The following is a 20,879-nucleotide window of genomic DNA, read 5'->3' on the forward strand; positions in this document are numbered from 1 at the left end:
GCATACGGTCACTGTGAGGAACTCACGGAATTCTGGATTACAAAGTCTCACCACCCCCCTTCCCTCAAGTCGTGCGCCTTTCCCACTATCTTGTGATTTAACTCCTGTGCGGCTGCTGGGCCAGGCTGAGGATGGAGGCCGAATTAAAGCTACGTCCAGGGGGAGGCTGACTGCTCGACCTACAAGTAGACCTCGGGGCTCAGAAATAAGGAGCAGGGCAAGGGCCAAGACAGGCTCAAGGGCAGAGGGAAGGCAGACCCGGGAACATTTCGGAATCCCTCAGTGAAGATGGAAGGAGACAAAGGAGAGACAGAGGTGTGAGAGGGAATGGGCCAGAGCAAGAGGACAGCCCAGCTGTGCTCAGTCAGGGACACGGATGCGTCGGTAAGCTCGTCACCACTCTGTTTAACATGCTTCAGAGAGCAGGAGGCGCAACAGCACATGCGGTCAGATACAACTGTCTGGAGGGTGCTGGAAAAACACAGGGCCAGACAGAGCAAGGAGGAAGGGGAAGACAGAATGGGCGAAGCCAAGGTCTTAGAGCCGGGAGCTCTGGGGGAGCGATGAAGGAAGCGGGAACTCACGGGTTAGAAACACAAGGTGTCTCAACTGGAAATCAATCTGTGGTCCATGTCACTCCTTATACGGCCATCAGCGTCCCGGTACTACAGCCTGAGCCCCCGAGACCTCGAAGCCAGCCCTCCCTTAGGCCCTGGAGCCGCAGGCGAGCTCTGCTTCCGGTCTGCAGGTCTGCCGTGTGGGACCACCCCTCTGTGATGGTGGGGGAGGGGCAGGCGCTCAGCCCTCGGGTCCTGTCGGGGGAGCAGCAGGAGCAGGAGGGCTGGGGTCCTCCAGCTGCACGTCATGCAGGTGCACCGTGGGGGTGGAGGGGTCTTTCCCCACTCCTTGGCTCGGGTCGGCCTGGTCCGGGTGGTGCCGGCGCACATGCTTCACCACCTGGAACTTCTGCTTGGCCTTGTAGCTGCAGAGGCGGCAGAAGAAGGGGTGCCGGTCGGTGTGGGTGAGGGCGTGATGGCGCAGGCCGGCGGCCCAGCGGAAAGCGCGGTGGCACACGTTGCACACGTAGGGCTTGGCCTCACTGTGCTTGCGGAGGTGGGTGCGCAGCAGGAAGCGGGTCTTGAAGGCCTTGCCGCACTGCTCGCACATGAAGGCCCGTGCCTCCCGGTGCCGAGTTTCCTGGTGCACGCGCAGCGCGTCGGCCCGGTTGGTGCAATACTCGCACTCGGGGCACTGGTATGGCTTCAAGCCTACGGGAGGGGGCAGGGCCAACGGACACAGTCACAATCAGAGCTGGTGGAGCCACGTGGAGCGGGCCCAGGAGTCACTGGGATCCCAGGACAAGACACAAGCAGCACACTGACTCACAACTGCCATCTGTGGAATGTTCCAGCGCCATCGGGCATTTCTCTGCCCTCCTCCCAACACAGCCCCTTTCGCACAGTGAGTGCCCAATGGATGCTGATAACTAACTGGACCCCTGAGTAGCTGCCTGACGGCGATGACCACTCACTCAGATACCATCGGGTTTCTGGATGGGGAACTCCAACCCCTTATGATCATGGGGTACCTGTGGAACTTGGGGATCCATTTACAGAGAAGTCCATGTTCAACTCAGAAAGGAAAAGAAAATTCTTAAGGGGAAAGGATTAGAGGCAAGAGAGCGGCGTCCGTAGGTGCAGAGCACCCTGAAATGCATCTGGTTATTGCCTGGACGCGAGGGGATCCTATGCGTAATACAGACACGTCGCTGTTTAGCCACCCGCAGAGCACCTGTAGTTCCCGGACTCCGTACCCAAGAGAAACAAAGCAGCTAAAACAGGCAAACTTTTCATGTTCCCATTACTCCTAGTAGCTCCACTGTGTCTGCAATAACTAAGCAGACCTCTGTCAGCCACATTTATGTTGTGGGGCTCTCAGCAAGGGGTCGCTGGCCTAGGGCCGTGGTCAGCAGGGAAGCTTTTACAGAGTACACCCAGGCCCTCAAGCTCACCTCTCTTCTGATTCTCCCAGGTCTTCAGTGGGTTGGGAAGCTATTCTGGCCCATCAGCCTCTCCCCCACCCCTCAATGTGCACCCCGAATCTGAGTAAGGACATCCACCACCTCAGGGAGGCTGGGCGTGCCAGGAATGGGGGGACCCCATGGGCCCACGGAAACCACACAGACTCACCTGTGTGCTTGGTCATGTGGTACTTGAGCTGGTTGACCCACTTGCACTTGTAGCCACAGTCGGGGCACAGATACTTCCGTTCCTCCCTATGGATCCGCATGTGGTACTGTGTGGGGGGGAAGAGCAGAGCGTGCCTAGAAAATGCGCACACTTGGTCCTCGGTGAAGTTGCTCCCACCCCAGCCGTGCTCCCTCCACCAAGCAGGCTCCCGGGTCCAGCCACTCTGCCGACACCTAACCTGCTGGGCCGAACTCTCAGTCTGCCCCTTCTCAGCTCTGCCACTTACTACCTGTGCCCAAACTCCCAGTCTATTAATCTGTGAAATGAGAAACAGCAGCACTAACTCCACCTCCTGTGTTGCAAGGATTAAAATTACGGCAAGCATGCAATAGCGCTCAATAAAAGCCTTCGTCACAGGCCATGCTTGCATAAGGGCATCTCCGCTTTGCAACTGCGCTATGACGTATCAGCACCTCCTTCAATGGGGGGCCGCTTGGGGGTTTGACGGAGATCCCAGAACTGATAACCAGGAGTAGGGACCAGAAGACTCAGGGAGCTTCCCCCCACCCCCCGGAGCCCGTCCACCTTCCCCTCCCACCATGCCCCCTCCCCGCCCTCCGCCTCTGTGGCTTCCCCCCACCAGCCTCACCTTGAGGCGGGAGGGGTCGGCACAGGCGTAGGGACAGAGGTGGCAGCGGTAGGGCTTCTCTCCCGTGTGGATGCGGCTGTGCCAGGTGATCTTCTGGCGGTTCTTGGTGCTGTAGGCACAGTCGGTGCACTTGTACAGCCGGGTGCCGCCGTGCCCCTTCACGTGGTGGTCCAGCACCAGCTGGTGGCGGCACGCGAAGTCACAGAAGGGGCAGCGCAGGGGGTGCTGGCCGGCCCCCGCGCCGCCCTCCGGGGTCTCCGCACCTGCTACCACCGCCTCCTCCTCCTCCTCCTCGTGCTGCTCCAGGTAGTGCCTAACCAGGCCAGCACGCTCCCGGGCTGCAAAGTCACAGAGCTGGCAGCGGTGGCTGAAGTGCTGCTGCCGCCGGTGCTCGTCCAGGGCCGGCCGGCTGGGGAAGGCCTCCTGGCAGGCCCCACACTCCAGTCGCGGGTGCTGCTTGCGGGTGTGGCCCCGCAGGCTGGCCGGGCTGGCACATAGCAGCCCACAGCGGGAGCAGCGCAGGGGGCCCTCGGTGGCGGGGGAGCCCGGCGTGGTGGGGGGCGGCTCAGGGTGCCGGCGCAGCGCATGCTGCTTGAGCGCCGTCTCCGAGCTGAACTGCGCCTCACACTGGGGGCAGGCGAAGGCGGGGGTGCCCTGGTGGCAGCTGTTGACGTGGCGCGTGATGTCATGTCGCAGGTAGCCGCTATAATCGCACAGCGGGCAGAAGTGGGTGGGTGTCTTATCATGGACCCGCAGCCGGTGCAGGCGCAGTTTCGAGTTGGTACCAAATGTCTGTGGGCAGGAGCTGCAGGGGATGCGGCCGACCCCCGTGTGGCGCGACTGGTGGGCCTCCAGCCGGTACCGCCTAGTGGTGGAGAAGTCACAGAAGGGGCACTGGTGCGGCTTCACTCCCTCGTGTTTGAGCCGCCGGTGCTGCTGTAGGCAGCGGCTCTGCTTGCAGGTGAAGCCACAGTCCCCGCACTGGAGTGGGGGCCGGGGCCTGCGGGCTGGGGGGGTGGTGGTGGGGTGCCTCCGCTTCTGGTGGAGCCTGAGGGTGGCAGCAGCGGCGGCGGTGAAGGAGCAGAGGCTGCAGTGCAGCTCTCCAGACTCTCCGAGGGGGCAGCCCCGGCTCTGGTGCGTCCTCAGGGCCCGCTCCTGGCGGCAGCTGAAGGGGCACGTCGGGCAGGAGAAGCGGGCCCCCTTCTGCTTTGGAGCCAATGCCGTGTCCCCAGTCCTGGGGCTGCCCTCTGCACTCCCACTGCTGGGGGAGACGGAGTCCCCACGGCTCAGAAGAGAAGCCCCTCGCTTTCCTCCCCCGCCGCGGCCCCCCCGGCAGCCTTCAGCCACGTGAGAGGTGATGGAGGAGAGCCGGGAGCACAGGAACGGGCATGAGTGGCAGTGAAACTTGCCCTGCTCGAAGTGGAACTTCTCAGGGGTCTCTGCGGGTAAGGTGTCCCCGGACATGGAGCGCGGGCCAGGCGGCTCCTCTACTTCTTCTGGCTCCCCTGGAAGTGCAGCAGCAGCCTCTTTGGGGAGCACTGGCTCTCCTTCTAGCAGGGCAGGGGGGGACTTCACACCTTCTGTGTCCTTGGAGACCTGGGTACCTGGGGGCAGTGGGGAGCCCGGTCCAGGCAAAGCCTTGTTCTTCCTGAGCAGAGCGGGACACTTCTTCAGCAGGTGGGTGCTGAGGCCACGCTGTTGCTTGAAGCTGGCTCCACACTCGGGGCACAGCAGGGGCCCTCGGCGGCCCTGGCACCCGGTCCTGGAGTGCACGCTCAGGGCCTTCTCCCGGCGGGTAATGAACGGGCAGTGTGGGCAGCGGAAGGCGCGCCCCTCTCCCTGGATGACTACCATCTGAACCCGCCCCTCCAGGACTAGAGCCTCGGCCTGCTCTTTGTCCTGTCTCCGCAGGGCCTTGAGCAGGGACTCCGACTCGGGGAACTGGGGGAGCGGAGTGCTCTCAGCAGGCAGAGCGGCCTTTAAGGCTCCCGCCCAGCTGTCAGGGGGCTCCTCTGAGGAAGGGAGGTTTTGGGGGGCCTCTGGGACTGGCTTTTCCGGAACAGGCTCTTCTACAGCACCCAAATCAGAAGTCCCGGCAGCTTCAAAGGCAGATAGCTCAGTCAAAGTTCCATCTGGCCTTTCGAGTCTCAGGGGCCCTGCGGGATCCAGGGGCCTGAAGGCCACAGGGGTGGTTTCAGTGATCTCCTCCAGGGGTGGCTCAGCCACAGGCTCCAGCTCTACGCCCAAGGCCTCTAGGTGCAGGGTGCATCCTCCCTCATCAACCTCCACCAGACTGGGGCTGCCAGCCAGGTCGTCACCCTGCGGAACCCCACTGCCATCCTGTCTCCCGGTGCTCTCCTCCTCGCTGGTCTCTGGCGGGGCCGGGTCCGAGTGGGGCTCCACTGCCAGCGCAGGGTCCTGGTCTGGCCCCTCAGGCGGGGCAGGTGGCTGGCTGTGGGGCTCGGAGTCCAGTCGGGGCATTGGGCCCGGCCCAGCCCCCTCGGGCTCCTGGCCAGCATAGCGGAGCTGCCACACCTGGTCGCCAGGCACGTAGCCGTGGACCTTGCGCTTGTGGAAGAAGAGGGTGGTGTTGCTGAAGGTACGGTAGTCACAGAGCGGGCAGCGGAACTCGCGCAGGCGGGTGTGCTTGCAGTTCTCGTGGCTCAGCAGCGCCTGCTTGTGGCGGCTCTGGTAGCTGCAGTAGCGGCAGGGGTAGAGTGGGGCCGGCGGGCCTGGGTGGTGCTGGGAGGCCATGTGCTTCTGCAGCTCGTACTTCCGCTTGCACGCAAAGGCGCACACCTCGCACATCAGGGACTTGCCCTGGTGGCGCAGCTTGTGGCTGCTCAGCTGATCGGCCCGGTGGCAGCGATAAGAGCACTGGTTGCACTGGTATCTGGTTGGGGGGGAGGCAAAGTGGCCAGGCTCAGTCTTCCAGAACCCATGAATACTTCCTGTGAACAAGGCTCTGCACTCAGGGCAGGACTCATGTCATCTAACCCATTCTCTACCACTACCCCACAGACTGGGCATCTGCTTCCAAAGGAGGAGACTCAAGCACACAGAGGTTAATGACCTGCCTTGGGTCACAAAGAAGGGAAGGGCAGACAGCCCACCTTCAGTGCTTGTGTTCTGACCCCTGCTCTATGTTGCTCCCACAGGGAACACAGCACAGATCAGCCACCTGCTGTGGACTCCGAAGGAACTGCAGGGCTATGGCCTCACGGGGCTGGTGTCTGTGCCTAGATCCCATTCTCCCCCAGAGGCGTGAAAGCTCAGCAAAGACCCCCTGGCCAGCAGAGCCACAGTGCAGCGGGGAACTTTGCCTGGATGGGGAATGTTGCTAGGATGGGGGGGTCGCAAGTGTTGTCTCCCAACTTTCCTAGGCATGGACTTTGTGAGAGCTCAAGGGACACCATCACGTCTGGGCCTGGACTCTGGGTCTATGCTCCCTTCCCTGAGCCCAGAGAGTTCTCCCTGTTCAGAGGGGGCCACAGGCACAGAAGCCAGCTACCGGCAATGGAGCAGAGACCAGAGGAGCAGAGAGGGGCACGGGGAGGAGTCATTCTGAGGCCAGGAGAGCACAGTGAGTTTAAGAGGAGGCTAGCTTAGCGTCAGCTTCCTGGGCGAGGACGGGAGCGGGGAGGGCGCACGCACTCATACCTGAGGTCCCCCGCGTGTTTCCGCATGTGCACACTGAGGTAATGCTTCCACTTGGTGACGTAGCCACACTCAGTGCACATGTAATCCTTGGTGTTGGAGTGGGTCAGCATGTGCTTGGACAGGTAGCTCACGTCTCGGCACGTGAAATCGCAGAGTTCACACTTATGAGGTTTCTCACCTTGGGTGTGGGTGTGGGTAGGGATGGGAGGGGAGGAAACAGGTCAGATGTGGATTGAGGGAGTGCACAGACTGTGCTCCCACCCGCAAGCTTGCCCTGTGCTCCCACCCGCAAGCTTGCCCTGATGCTGAGCACAAGCGAAAGCCTCCCGCACCACCCGGCGTGTGGCTCCCAACGGTCAGCACTGCTTCTGGCCCTCTCCCCCACTCCGACATGGAGGAAGCCAGGGGGAAAGTGAAGACCATACTTTCCACAACCAGTCTGCAAGTCTACCTGGATGCTGTAGAGCTTGTTAGTTTTAATGGCCGACTGCTCCACTTACCCGAATTCCCTCCAGCAGAAAAGGAGAAAAAAACTAGGCCGTGTGACGTAGTGGTTAAGAATTTGGACTCTGGAGTCCAACCCATTAGTAAGGATATTAATAGCTAACATGGACAGAACGTGCGTTATAAAAACGCCCCCTCTTGGGGAGCCTGGGTGGCTCAGTTGGTTAAACATCTGCCTCTGGCTCAAGTCACCATCCCAGGGTCCTGAGATCGAGCCCCATGTCGGGCTCTCTGCTCAGCAAGGAGTGTGCTTCTCCCTCTCCCTCTGCCTGCTGCTCCCCCTGCTTCTGCTCTCTTGTTCTGTCAAATACATAAATAAAATCTTTAAAAAAACATGTCTGCTCTTACTGACTCTTCCTGGCAGCCCTATGAAGCAGGTCCTAGGACCGCCTCATTTTATAAAGAAAGAAGGCGGGGCGCGGGGAAACCACAGAGCTATGAAGTCGTGGTTTAGATCCCAGCTGACTACTACTACGTGGTCTTGGACAAGTCACATAACCCCTCCGAGTCTGTTTTTCCTTGTCTCCAAAGAGGGGGGCAACAAAAATACTGATTGCTCAAGGCTGGTGAGAAGATTAAGTAAGACATCCCAAAGTCCTCAGCGGTGCCCCGTAAGGACTCAAGGAAGAGCTGTCTATGGGATTGGGTAAGAGCTGGTGCTAAGAGGCTGGGGGCACGTTCCTTCAGGACCCTTCCCTGTGATCCCTGCCTGCCCACTTAGCCCATTTCCCTGTGGTGAAAGGCAAGCGAAATGGTACTCTGGCTCCAGTTCTAACATTAGCAGTATGATCCCGCAACAGGGCATTTAAATGTTCAGTTCCTCTCCTTCACTTGCCTTTCTTGCAAGACTATCTTTATGCATTAAATGAGACAATGTAAAAATAACTCGGCAAACCATAGAGCACTGTAGAGATGGGAAATTTTATGAAGGGCCTTAGAAAAATGACCTTTGGTGACTAAGGCATGCACAGAAACGAACTGTTCGCTGGAAACAATGGCTTTGCCCCAAGCTGCCTAAGAGCTATCCTCCTAAACTAGAATCTTCGATGAGATTTTTTTTTTAAATGTCTTGTCAAACCCACTGATGCTTGCTTAGAGATCGCAAGTGGGGCGGGGCCACAGCAGGAAGCTTAATCTGGTTGTCACTCAAAGCATCAGTATAATGCTGGCAACCAATTATGGACTGAGTCAGCTCCCAAGGCTCTCTCATGTATGGGAGGCTTGGGCCACTTGCCCCTCATCTCCAAACCTGAATCACAAAGGAAGGTCTCTCTCCATGACCTTCGGCTCAGACCACCTGGACTCCCATCCTAGCTTAACCATTTCACTAGCCGGGAGACCCTCAACTTAAGGCTCCTTTGTAAACTACAAATGGTAGATCTGGTTCTAGGAACGACGGACGCAGAGCCCCTTGTGGGCCTCGAATCTGGCACACGCGCCCAGCGACCGCCACGTGACCGGTGTGACCGCAGGGGCAGAAGGTGGGCTCACCGGTGTGCAGCAGCATGTGGCGAATGAGCACCCTCTTGTGGGCGGTGGCGAAGGCGCACTCGGGGCACTGGTGGATCTTCTCGTGGGCGTGCATCTTGCCCACGTGGTCCTGGTAGGCCACGGGGTTGAAGGTGGCAAAGGGGCAGAAGGTGCAGCGCAGCTCCTCGCTGCCCGCATGGCCCTGCTTCTTGTGTTTGCGGAACGCGTGCTTGTTGGAGCAGGCGAAGTCGCAGTGTGGGCAGTGGAAGGCATAGTGGCTCTTGCGGTGCGCCTCCATGGCCTCGGCGCTGGCGAAGAGCAGGGGGCACGAGTGATGGCGGCACTCGACAGCCCGTGCGCCGTGGCTCTCCTTCAGGTGCTTGATGAAGGCCTTGCGGTCCGGGGCCGCGTAGCCGCAGCCCTCCTGAAAGCAGCGCAGGGGCAGCGGCCCCGCGGCGGCCGCCGCCGTGTGGCTCTTGAGGTGCTCCTTCAGGGCCTGGCTGAGGCGGAACTCCTCCCGGCACACGGGGCAGGCGTAGGTGTCCGAGTAGAAGTTGGAAATGTCCTCGTGCATGCTGGCCATGTGGCGGTTCAGCGCATTCCTCTCCACGGCGCTGTAGTGGCACAGCGGGCAGCGGTGGGCCTTCTGGCCCAGCTCCCGCAGCAGGTGCGTCTTCAGCTTGCTCTTGCTGGTGAAGAACTTCTGGCAGTTGGGGCACTGCAGGCTGGGGTCGGGGAAGTGCAGGTGCAGGTGCTCCACCAGGTGCGTCCGCTTCTTGAAGCAGCGCTTGCACTCCGGGCACATGTGAGTCTTGAAGAGGGACTCGGTGCCAGGAGGCACGTCCCCTGGAGAGGGAAAGGGAGAGAGGGTTGTCGGCGAGATTCTCTGAGAAGCTGGGGGCTGGCCAGCTCACGGGAGAACCATGATTTGTCCGGACACGACGTTAGGAGGCCTTTCATCTCTCTCTGTGGGGGACCTAACAACGGCATCTCCAGCAGGGCAGGCTCACAAAGGGGGTGAGAAGTTCAAGTACTGAAGGAAGCCAAATCACAAGGATTTCTCTGACCTGGTTGTGGGCCCATCTGAAGTGCTTCCCCCAGCTCCCCACTATTCCCGAGCCTTTGTCTAGAGCTGCTCAAGAGAACAATCTGGAAGAAGCATTCTCACTCTTCCTGCCCTTGTTTGTGAGGGTAGGCAGCGGGATTGGCAGGGTTGGCTGGAAGGCCAAGAAATGCGCAGAGTATGTAAAAGGGAAGAGAAGAAGGTCAAGTACTCCTCATCTAAACACTGGTTCACTGAGTTCGAGATCAGCGAGAATTGGTCATACACACGATCAGATCTTTTCTAGTCACTTGACAGGAAACGTGCTCTGTGGGGGAAGGATGGGTTGCAAATGTGGTTCTACAGAGTTGGAAAGCTGGGAAGCAAGGATTCAGAAATAAAAATCTTCATGGGCCCGATGCCAGACAAAACAGCCTGCTGACCAGTAACCTCCGGCATCTTTATATAATCAATATCACTGTCTCCTTCCCTGCAAAAGAGCCTCTGCCTGAGGAAGACCAGCCTAGGAGAGCAACCCCTACTCTGTGTTTCTACAGTCTTTACCCATTTATCATTTTCCCACTACATAGGTCAAAGTGGAAGGGTAAGAACCAGAGGCCATGAACCAACACCCAGAAAACCAAACCCCAGAGAGCCTCAATGTCAGTCTCTCCACAATCCATTCCTCCTCACCACCAAGAGGTTCACGCCTAACCATGTCATTACCTTCTAACTGCTGAGCTCCCTGGCCCTTCTCCAGGCCTTTCTGGGTGTCCTTCAGAGCGCCACTCTCCTCTTCCTCCGCGTCCCCTTCATCCGCTGACTGCTCCCTGGGCAAGGTCGCCTCTGCTCGTTCTGACGGCTCACCCCCTCTAGGGGGCAGTCTGGGAGCTGGAGACACATAAAACTTGATGTCTATGGGAGCCAACGACCGCAATGATGTTTCTCCTGCTCCTCTTCCGGGCTGGCAGGACTGCCCCCTCCCCATTTAGAATAAGAGAATCTTGCGCTTGGATTCTAGGTCTATCCATTTATTACCACTCAAGACAGGAGAAGCTAAGCTATCATTAACACTCCAACCTAAAGCAAGTCAAACCTCAGATGACACCATCCTCACACCCCTTGAAGGCAAGGGCTTTGAGATCGCTCCAGTGGGGGGAGGGGGCTGGGAGGTACAGACTGGGGAGACTGCACTTCCCTGGCCTCGGTTCCCAGGGCTAATGGCTGGTGGCTCAGTGCAGGTAAACATAGCCAGACCTCTAAAGCGGTCTACTGAGAAGCTGAACTCAGCAATTCAGGGTCACACCCTGTCCCCTCTGATCCATCGCTCTACCCCTCCACAGAGGCGGTTGCTTCAATAAGGCAAAGGTGTAAGGCTATTTCCCAGGAAAGAGGGGTCTTCTCTTTGGGAATACGGCACTGACTGGTCTCAGCAAGCCTAGTCTTGCAGCAGAATCCTGGTCTCTCCCAACCTATTTCCTCCTCCTCCTCTATTCACCCCATGCCCTCTTTTTGAGACAAAAAAAAAAAAAAAAAAAAAAAAAAAAAAAAAAAAAGACCCGGTCTCATACCTGGCAGCAGCTCCTGGGCCGGAGGACCCTGCCGAACAGAGAGTTCTCCCTGCGGCCCAGGCCCGTGGCTCCGCTGATGCTGCCGGAAGAGTTTGACGTTGGAACCCATAAAGCTGCAATGGTTGCAGTGGAAGGGGTAATGGGCCTGTCGGTGCAGCTCCATGGCCTGCCGGCTCCCGAAGAGCAGGGGGCAGCCCCGGAAGGAGCACGGCACGGGGACCGTGGCATGGGCCTGCCTCAGGTGGAGCTGCAGGGCCTTGCGATCTTCCGCAGAGAACGTACAGCCGGACTCCGGGCAGGGGAAGGTGGCGGGAGGGCCCCGGTGACTCTTGAAGTGGCTCTTCAGGGCCTGGGGCTGGGCAAACTCCTGTCTACACACGGGGCACGGCAGGGGGCTATCTGGCAGGCCCTGCCCCTGCATAGGGCCAGAGAGAGGGAGGTTGCCGGGGGTGAGCTCATCGGAGCATGGGGGGCCAGAGAGGCCCGGCAGAGGCTGTATGAGGGGCTCAGCACACTGGTGCAGGGCCAGCAGAGTGGGCTCTGCAAAGCTCTGCTCACAGCGCTCACAGAAGTACACCTCCACCACCTTTACCAGGACACCTGCAGGCAGAGGACCGAAAGAGAAGCACGGCATGAGATGGAACGAGACTCCTAGGCGTTAGCTACTAGTAGAAAACGTAGGCGAATCTTTTAATATTGGTGGGATGCAGATAGATGTTAAGACTTATACGGGGATGGTAAGCCCCATAAGGTCAGGGACAGTCTGCTTGCATGGGACCTGGGTTCCCAGTATGTAGCACAATATGCCAACATAAAACAGGTATTTAATAAACATTTGCTAAATGAATACAACAAGCGTTAACCAATTCTGGAAAGCATTAAGGAAAGGCAATACGTTTGGCCCAAATGAAAACTTGCAAAAGAAGAAAATGACACTCTAAGGGTAATATCTGCAGCTTTGAATGACAAAGTCTTACTTTTTACTTTTGGAAAGAGATTTTTTTTTTCTCAAAGGCACAGGAATTCATAAAATGAAGAACATCTGTTTTCAAAAGACCCAAATCATACGAGTAATCACTGGCATTTCTTTAGCAATGGGCAGGACCTTGATAAAGAAAGGCTTAGGAAACACTCACTGGGTCCTCTAGCTGCCCTTCGAGAAGAAGGACCCAGAGTCCTGGGAGCTTAAGGACATTGTACTTGCTCATGGCGGAGCCTTGACTCCAGCCCAGGTTTGTGCCATTTCTACTCTGCTGCTTTTCTTTCCCTTTTTTTTTTTTTTTAAGATTTTATTTATTTATTTGATACAGAGAGAGAGATACATATATCAAAAGTAGGCAGAGAGGCAGGCAGAGAGAGATGGGGAAGCAGGCTCCCTGCCGAGCAGAGAGCCCAATGAGGGGCTCGATCCCAGGACCCTGAGATCATGACCTGAGCCTCAGTCAGAGGCTTAACCCATTGAACCATCCAGGCGCCCTGGTTTTCTTTTTTTTTTTTTAAATTCAGTGCAACAATTCAAATGACACGGATGTACCTCCAGAAAGAATAACCAACCCCACCCTTATATACACAGTTTGGTCTATATTGTTTTAGGCCTTTAGGAGTCATTTCTCTGCAATTTGCTGCCCCGCCCCGCCCCCCGCCACCACTTGTTATAGATCAGATACTTTTTCTACGATTACCTTTATATCTAATATATTTTTTTGTCCAATTCATAGTACCTCTGGGCACAAACACGTCAAAATGAGGGCTTGCCTTTACTAATGGACATTTGGGTCATTTGGAACCCTTGTAAGTAAAGCTGCTCTAGACATCCTCATCCCTGTATTCTTGTGCATGTGTGTGAGTCTTTCTAGAGGACAGAGCCCTGGAAATGGAATTTCTGGGTCAGAGTATGAATATTTTCAAATTTGTTATGTAAATAAATTGACCTTCAAAAGGTTATGCTAAATTTATACTCTCTGCAAGCTGTAAGACAGTATCTGTTTTCCCACCAACACTAGATATTATAAAAGATGTTTAATTTTTGCCAAAACTGAGAAACAACAATGGCATATCATAGTAATTATTATTTTTTTAAGATTTTGTTGTTTTTTCTTTAGTAATCTCTACATCCATCATGAGGCTTGAACTCACAACCCTAACATCAAGAGTCACAGGCTCTTCCAAGTGAGCCAGCCAAGCACCCCTCATAATTATTTTTAGTGAAATTTATTTGTGTGTTAATGAGATTAAGCATTCTTATGGTTATTGACTACTTTTATTCTTCTTTACTAACTGCATGTAGGTTTTTCTTCCCTCTCAAAAAAAACAAAACACCTTTTTTCTTATTACGGAGCTCTCTGAATTTTAAAGAGATTAACCCAGGGTGCCTGGGTTAGCTCAGGTTATGATCTTGGGATGAAGCCCCGCCTCAGGGGTCTTGGATGTCTTGGGATGGAGCCCCACATCAGGCTCCCACTTATCTCTCTGCCCCACCCTCCTGCTCTGCTCTTGCTCTCTCTCTCTGATAAATAAATGATATTTACAAAAAATTAGAGTTTAATTCTCCCTTATATATTGCAACTGTTTTTCCCATGTTTGTTCTTTATTATTTGCTTCCCCACACAGAAGCTTAGAAACACTCTATGATCAAATTAGCTAATCTTTTCCAGGATTTGTTGTCACCATACCACACTGCCAAGGGAAGTTGTGACAACTGTAGCCGGAGGATGGCAGTTAACAAACAGGGAAGTTACCTAAAAATAAGAAGTTGTAGCTATGGGAAGAATAAAGGGGAGAACCATTTTTCTAGCATAAACATAAATGCTCAACTCCCATTCCTGACAAAACGCCTTGGAAGAGTTACATATGTTACACACAAGAAACTAGGGCAAGGAAATACCAGATTACTTCTGGGAAGCCCTGCCAAGCCCAGGGTGGTAGAGACACTGGGCCTTTTGCCTAATCCCTGGCTGCAGTTCCTGAGTGGGAGGGTCGATACACTATAGGAGTAAGGATTGGGTGGAGGTGTCAGAAAGGTCTTCCCATCTGGATCTCTGCCTAGCAGACATGAAGTCCTTGCAGGAACAGACTCTGCCAAGAGCTTGGTACCAGCTTGTGAACCACCTTGCCAGGCTTCAATCAACATTCACCAACTGCAAATCAAATGACAACAACTCTAAGAGTAAAAATAAGATGCTACCTTGTGTTCTCATCATATTTATATAGAAGGGTCAAAAATAGCACGGACAAAACCTCAGGGCTGACTGTCCCAGTGGCCTGCTAGCAACAGAGTGGGTACCTGGGGTCTCTCCAGGAGCACCTGGGGACAGGTTTCCAGCCACTGCTTCCACAATGATTTCCATGTTCCCTGTGTCCTCTTCAGTTGCTGTGGCCTCTACCAGCAGGCAGCCTGGGTCAGCAGGCAAAGGTGTGGGGTTCCCAGCAGGACAGGGACTCTGGACGGGCTCCAGGATTCCACGGTTAGAGAGAGATGGGGGGATCAGCAATAGCTCCGGACATAGTCCATCCATCTCCCCAGTGTTGTTGGTTGGCTGTGAGTCCAACACGGGGTCTGTCATCACCACTGACTGGTGTTCTGTGGTCTCCTTATGTGCTGGTAAGCCTATGGAAGAGAATCCAAACAAATCAGAGTTAGAAATCTCACCTTCTTCCCCGTTGGTGCCGGGGCATGGCCCAGTGTCTGCCCACTTAGGCATTTCCTTTGATGGTAACATAACACACCTAGTTAACCTAGAAGTTTTCTTTTTACAACAATGTTCAGAACAAAAACTAGACAGATGCTAATAGGAATCAGCATCAGGAGAGAGCCAACAAGTTTTGGCCAATTTATTAAAAAGTGAAGGTTATATCTCTTGGAGCTAAGTGACCTTGGTGAAATCATTAAGCAATCTGGGCCTCAGTTTTCTTATGTGCAACAAAACTGGGGCCAAGGGATCTCAGAGGTCCCTTCCCCTCTTAACATACTATGATCTCACTATTCCTTACTATGGGTGTAAGGCCCTTCCTTCAGGATCTGGCCTGGCTGACCTCTCCAGACTCATCTTCCACGTTGCCCCTTAACAGACCTCTGACCCAGCCATATCAATGAGCTGCCACTCCCCAAGCTCACCACATCCTCTTTTGCTCCCATACCCTCACACATGCCTTTCCCCCTCCATGTGATGGGCCTTTTCCCTTTCTCCATCTCTCTCATCTGGCTAACCAACGCCTGTCCTTTAAGAATCTGCACAATGTCACTTTGGCTATGAAGGCTTCTTGACACTGTTCATAGCAGTTACTCTCTCTGGGGTCCCACTGGCACCTTGTACCTAGCTCTGTTGGAAACTGTCACACTGCAGCGTTGTGACCTATCAGTCTCCCTCCCTAGATGTGGAGCTTTCTGAGTACAACTGACTGACATTATCACTTCACTGAACACAAACCACAACAATCTATGCAAGTCAGACAGACGAGATTCTAGTGAAGAACTGTAGACACGGAGATCCATCAGAGGAGAGTTAGATTTCTACAAGGATAACAAACCAGTGCCTCTCTAGTTATGAAGGAACCCACCTGGAGGAATTTCAAACTCATTAACTATGGCCTCATATTGAAAACACTAGAACACAACCAAGAAATAAACGGCAACTAAACTGCATATCCAGTTATACAGGGCCAAAGTCACCTGAAGCCGAATAATTAGTAATGCATAAGAATGATAGTAATGTATAAGAATAATTAATAATATATACAGTAATGTGTAAGGATGAAACTGAATCATGCCCCTCAAGTGAGGGCTTAGGGCCAGGAAACCAGGTTGCTGGTGAAAATTCTGCAACTCAAAACCTCGGCTCAGGGAATTCAGAAGGTAGCTGGGAAGTGCACTTCCATGGTCAGAGGGTTCTCTGGAAACCATAGCTTCCACTTACTGAATATTATCACCGCTCTGCGGGGAGCCAAGGAGGACTATCCGTCTAGATGGAGAACCTGAACCTTCAGCCGCTGGAAGGCGGGTAAGGTGGCAGACAGGTAGTCACAAGAGGCATTGAGGAAGAGAAAGGACAAATTAAGGTGGAGAGAGGGCCTGCGGAAAGAATGAGACCCGAGGCACCCGGGTTTCCACCTGCCTTTGGGCTCTGACTCACCGCGTGGCCTTAGACAGATACAGTCACCTCGCTTCCCAGGGCCTCAGCTTTCCTATCTATAAAGTGGAGGTGATGACAGCGTCCACATCGTTGGGCGAGAGCGAGAATCACAAGAGCCAGCAAATGGCAAGGCCGTTTTGTAACCAGCAAAGCTTGGGATGGAGCATCGTCATGATTACTGTCCAGAGGCGAGGCAGCGGATAGTCGGGCGGGGTCCAGAGCAGTGACGCGGCTGGGGCACCGGGACTGCTGCTGTGATGCGCCGGGGCCCCGATCGTCGGCGTGCTCCGTTCAGCACCTCCTCCCGAGGGGTCCCGCCGCCCAGGCCCACCCTCATCCTGGGGCTCGAGAAACTTTTGCCTCCGGCCCGCTCCACGCGTATCCCCTCCTACTTCCCGCCGGGCAGCCGCTCACTCACCTCCCGGCCCAGGGCGGGCAGGAGCCGCGTCTCTATGGTCCGCCAGCCGCTGGAGCGGCCTCCCGGGACTCCCTTTGTGCGACCGCCTCCGGCCCAGCCGCCTCCAGGACTTCGGGCCGATGGAGGCCGCTCTCTCTTCCCCTTGTCGGCTGGCGGGGGTACTCTATGGTTATCTCTGGCGTCTCCCCTTACCCCTTCCTCCAACCGAGAAGCCCAAGGAGTACCATCGAGAGTTGTGGGGCAGAGTGGCACGGCCCGCTGGGTGGGTGTGGCGGGAAGTAGGTGAAGGTACGCGGGGGCGGGGCCGAGCGGCGTTTCCTCAACTGCGCGGGGCTGAAACCATCGAGAGGGAGGGCCAGAGAGTCATGGCGGTAAGGGGGCGGAGTGACGGGTTACTCCAAACCACGCCGCCGGAGGCGCGAGCTGGGGTGTTAAGGGGGTTCGGGAGGGGGCTTCTGGGTGTCCGACAAGGCACGGGAGGGGGAAGCGCTTTGTCTTAGGCCTTCCATGCATAGATATTTTGGCATTCTGGGTTCTATTCTGAGCCTCGGCGGTGGTCTCGGCTGTCAGTTCACCGCCACGCGTGCCCCCTGCGCCCTACGCAAAGTGGCGGAGGCCAGGAAGGTGTAGAAACAACGTAGCCTCCTGTCCCTCGGGATCTCTAGAATTAGACTAGGTCACGTTTTATTGGGGGAAATTCGGGGAAAAGCTCCATGGAGGAAGCAGCAGATGGACAGGTCTTCTATTGGAAAGAAGGAAGGAATCAATTAGAATGGGCGTTCCGAGTAAAGACACCTGCTTGAGCAAGAACAAACTGGTTTGAGTATTTGTACAACAGGGAGTTTTAGGCGCTAAGCTATGAAAGATAGATGGGCGCCGTGTTGTGGAGGGTGTTGAGTACCGGGCAGAGGAATTTTTACCTAATTCAGGGATCTGTTGAGAGCCAGCCATTGGAGGTGTTGCAGTAGGGAGAGTAATAGGATTGAAGCAGATTTAGGAAGAAAGTCCTTGTGTAGCAATTTGATGAAGCATTAAGATGACATTTCAAGAACTAAAATTAATCTTAAGGAGGCAGTTTAGTTGGGAGGTAATAAAGGGCTAAAAAGGAAATTAATAATTGAACATGTAAAGGACAGGGTATTTCAAGGTCATTAATAATGGTGATAAGGCATGAGATTACTGACAGGTCAGTGGAAGAAAATAGCTTCTTCGTTCCCTGTTAATTCTGGCCAGTGGGCTCCTTTCTATCTCAGCTAGTCCCAGGGACCACAAAAATTCTTTCCATCATCCTGATGAGACACTGACTACATTGCTTTCTCATGTTTAAACAATCTTCAGACCTAGTCCTCTGGCAGGAAATGAGATATGAACAGGATAATCAAGGGCAAAATGGAAAGAGGGGCCTGAAGTGTCGGGTCTTGCCTTCTAGCCCCTCCCTCCACCCCACAGAGAATATTGAAAACACAGTAGCACTGACCTATCCTTCCTGCACCCTGCTTCTGCAGTGGTTTGGGGGGAGGGGGGGACAAGGGTGAGGATGGATTGCAGAGTCTGGTTTCTAAACTAATCTTGTGTTTTGTCCCATTTCCACTACCCCCACCCCCAGGTTTTGAAAATGCTTCAGAGCCTGTAAGTTCAGTGTTTCCCTCTCAAGATGCCCCTCTCAGACTTTATTCTCGCCCTGAAAGACAATCCCTACTTTGGGGCTGGCTTTGGGCTTGTAGGTGTGGGCACAGCCCTGGCCCTGGCCCGGAAGGGTGCCCAGCTGGGCCTGGTGGCATTCCGGCGTCATTACATGATCACGCTGGAAGTCCCTGCTCGAGACCGAAGCTACGCCTGGTTGCTTAGCTGGCTCACCCAGCATAGTACCCGTACTCAGCACCTCAGTGTTGAGACTTCATACCTTCAGCATGAGAGTGGGCGCATCTCCACCAAGTTTGAATTTGTCCCCAGCCCTGGAAACCACTTTATCTGGTAAGTTTGGGAACCAGGGAGGGCTCCAAGAGTAGAGGAAGAGAATGAGGGGAGCTGGATTTGACCCATTCATTCATTCACCCCACGTGGACCACTTTTATGCAGGTATCAGGGGAAATGGATCCGAGTGGAACGAAGCCGAGAGATGCAGATGATAGACCTGCAGACAGGAACCCCTTGGGAATCTGTCACCTTCACAGCTCTGGGCACTGACCGAAAGGTCTTCTTCAACATCCTGGAGGAAGGTGTGGGATGGCAGGGGCTGGCTTTGTTGTGGGGGTTGCAGGGATGGGGGCATTTGACATTGAAGTAAGGGAAGCTTGGATCTGAGCCCAGGGGACCAAGAGGGAAGCTCTTTTGGCACAGCTTGGCCTAATTGCATGGCAAAGAGGAATTACTGGCTTCCTCTCATCTTCTCCCTCCCAGCTCGAGAGCTGGCCTTGCAGCAGGAGGAAGGGAAGACAGTGATGTACACAGCCATGGCCTCTGAGTGGCGTCCTTTTGGCTATCCACGCCGCCGGCGGCCACTGAATTCTGTGGTTCTAGAACAGGGTCTGGCCAACCGAATTGTCAGAGATGTCCGGGAATTCATTGATAATCCCAAGTGGTACACTGACAGAGGTGAGCGGCAGCTGGGGTCTTGGCTGGGGTGTTTTTGATGCGATGTCATAGCTGGGGAAACAGGCTGGTCTCTGTGACCAGACAGGGCAAGTATAAAGCTCTAGCCTACTTCCCAGAGATCAAGGGTAAAGAACAGTTGTCATGGGGGTGATTTCTTCTCACACTAAGGTCATCAGGCCACCAGGGGTCAGGGTTGGGAATGAATGTGGACATCTGGGATAGAGTACACAAATTCATTTTAGGTCTTGATGATCCTCTTGGCTATTTCCTAGGCATTCCCTACAGACGTGGCTACCTGCTTTATGGGCCCCCTGGTTGTGGAAAAAGCAGTTTTATGTGAGTAGGGTCACATTTCCTTGTAATCTGTAAACTGGAAAGAAAAAAAAAAGGCTGTGGGGTTGGAAAGGGACTTGAATGTGGGGACTGAGGAACAGGATAAATGTGGGATATGAGAAGCGTTCGGGTGATAGAAGGGTTAGGTCTCTGAGACCCACCCAGGACAGCGAGGACAAGCATTTGTCTGAGAATGGATCCCCAGGTTGCCCATCTCCTGTCCTCCCATCCCCCACAGCACAGCCCTGGCGGGGGAACTGGAGCACAGCATCTGCCTGCTGAGCCTCACGGACTCCAGCCTCTCTGATGACCGGCTCAACCACCTGCTGAGTGTGGCCCCACAGCAGAGCCTGGTGCTCCTGGAGGACGTGGACGCAGCCTTTCTTAGCCGGGACCTAGCTGCAGAGAGTGAGTGAGGGGAGTTTTGAGGGAAGGGGAAGGTTAAGCATATAGGAGTTAAGTGAGGAGCAGTGGAAGAAAAAGGAAATCCAGAGGGCTGACCGAGGATGCCTGGTGTTGGCAGGAGTCCACGAGAGGCACTGATACATCGGGGAATGTGGTGGGAGTAGAGGGTTTAAGCAAAGTCATGACCAGCCACGCTGCTTTATCTCTGCCTCTCTCTAGACCCAGTCAAGTACCAAGGTCTAGGTCGCCTCACCTTCAGCGGACTGCTCAATGCCTTGGATGGCGTGGCGTCCACGGAGGCCCGCATCGTGTTCATGACTACCAACCATGTTGACAGGTAAGGAGGGGTGAGGCCCCCTGAGGCTGTGAGGCAAGACTGCAACCCCTCAGCACCTGAACCGTCATTTCTGGGGGGGTCCCAGAGGTATTTGTGTCTATGACTCTGCCTTTGCTGCCTTGTTCTCTTAGGCTGGACCCTGCCCTGATACGCCCCGGACGAGTAGACATGAAGGAGTATGTGGGCTACTGTTCACACTGGCAGCTGACCCAGATGTTCCAGAGGTTCTATCCAGGGCAAGCAACTTCCTTGGCTGAGGCCTTTGCAGGACGTGTCCTTCAGGTTACGACTCACATCAGTCCCGCCCAGGTACAGGGCTACTTCATGCTGTATAAGAATGACCCTGCAGGGGCGATTCACAATGCTGAGTCTCTGAGGACATGACGCGCAGGCTGCGCTCGGCTCTCCCCCTCGGGAGCAATAAACACCTGCCACAGCCCTCTGGTCTCTAACCTCCCTGGATGGGTACTTAAGTAAAAAGCAGGGGCCCTCAGGCATCCACAGAGGCAAGTGCTGGGGACAGAAGCTAAGGCCAAGTTGGAAGAGACACTATGGTAAATAGGGAAGTGTAGTCTTC

General features: G+C 55.0%; 2 protein-coding genes across 5 annotated transcripts; one reads left to right on the forward strand and one right to left on the reverse strand.

The window, feature by feature from the left end:
• Positions 1 to 385: 385 nt before the first annotated feature.
• On the reverse strand, positions 386 to 16,878 carry ZNF142 (zinc finger protein 142). 4 transcript variants are annotated; one of them, XM_032857216.1, is made up of 10 exons: positions 16,633 to 16,878; positions 16,215 to 16,366; positions 14,369 to 14,692; positions 11,086 to 11,685; positions 10,241 to 10,405; positions 8,494 to 9,318; positions 6,499 to 6,676; positions 2,839 to 5,731; positions 2,190 to 2,295; positions 386 to 1,268 (listed from the first exon to the last, which is right to left on the reverse strand). In XM_032857216.1, exons 3-10 carry the CDS (start codon positions 14,646 to 14,648, stop codon positions 799 to 801), a joined length of 5,517 nt encoding a protein of 1,838 aa, XP_032713107.1. In that variant the 5' UTR covers positions 14,649 to 14,692; positions 16,215 to 16,366; positions 16,633 to 16,878; the 3' UTR covers positions 386 to 798. The 4 variants fall into 4 exon arrangements, with proteins under 4 accessions (XP_032713107.1, XP_032713106.1, XP_032713105.1 ...); XM_032857215.1 differs by lacking the exon at positions 16,633 to 16,878 and having other exon boundaries at positions 16,215 to 16,625; XM_032857214.1 differs by lacking the exons at positions 16,215 to 16,366; positions 16,633 to 16,878 and adding an exon at positions 15,999 to 16,206.
• Positions 16,879 to 16,926: 48 nt separating this feature from the next.
• Positions 16,927 to 20,740, forward strand: LOC116867640 (mitochondrial chaperone BCS1). Its single transcript, XM_032857220.1, has 8 exons — positions 16,927 to 17,003; positions 18,239 to 18,606; positions 18,712 to 18,851; positions 19,033 to 19,227; positions 19,500 to 19,563; positions 19,799 to 19,968; positions 20,185 to 20,302; positions 20,434 to 20,740. Exons 2-8 carry the CDS (start codon positions 18,287 to 18,289, stop codon positions 20,684 to 20,686), a joined length of 1,260 nt encoding a protein of 419 aa, XP_032713111.1. The 5' UTR covers positions 16,927 to 17,003; positions 18,239 to 18,286; the 3' UTR covers positions 20,687 to 20,740.
• Positions 20,741 to 20,879: the final 139 nt, after the last annotated feature.

This window comes from Lontra canadensis, unplaced genomic scaffold (genome assembly GCF_010015895.1).
Source record: "Lontra canadensis isolate GAN:19392208 unplaced genomic scaffold, GSC_riverotter_1.0 scaffold13, whole genome shotgun sequence".
Lineage (NCBI taxonomy): Eukaryota > Metazoa > Chordata > Mammalia > Carnivora > Mustelidae > Lontra > Lontra canadensis.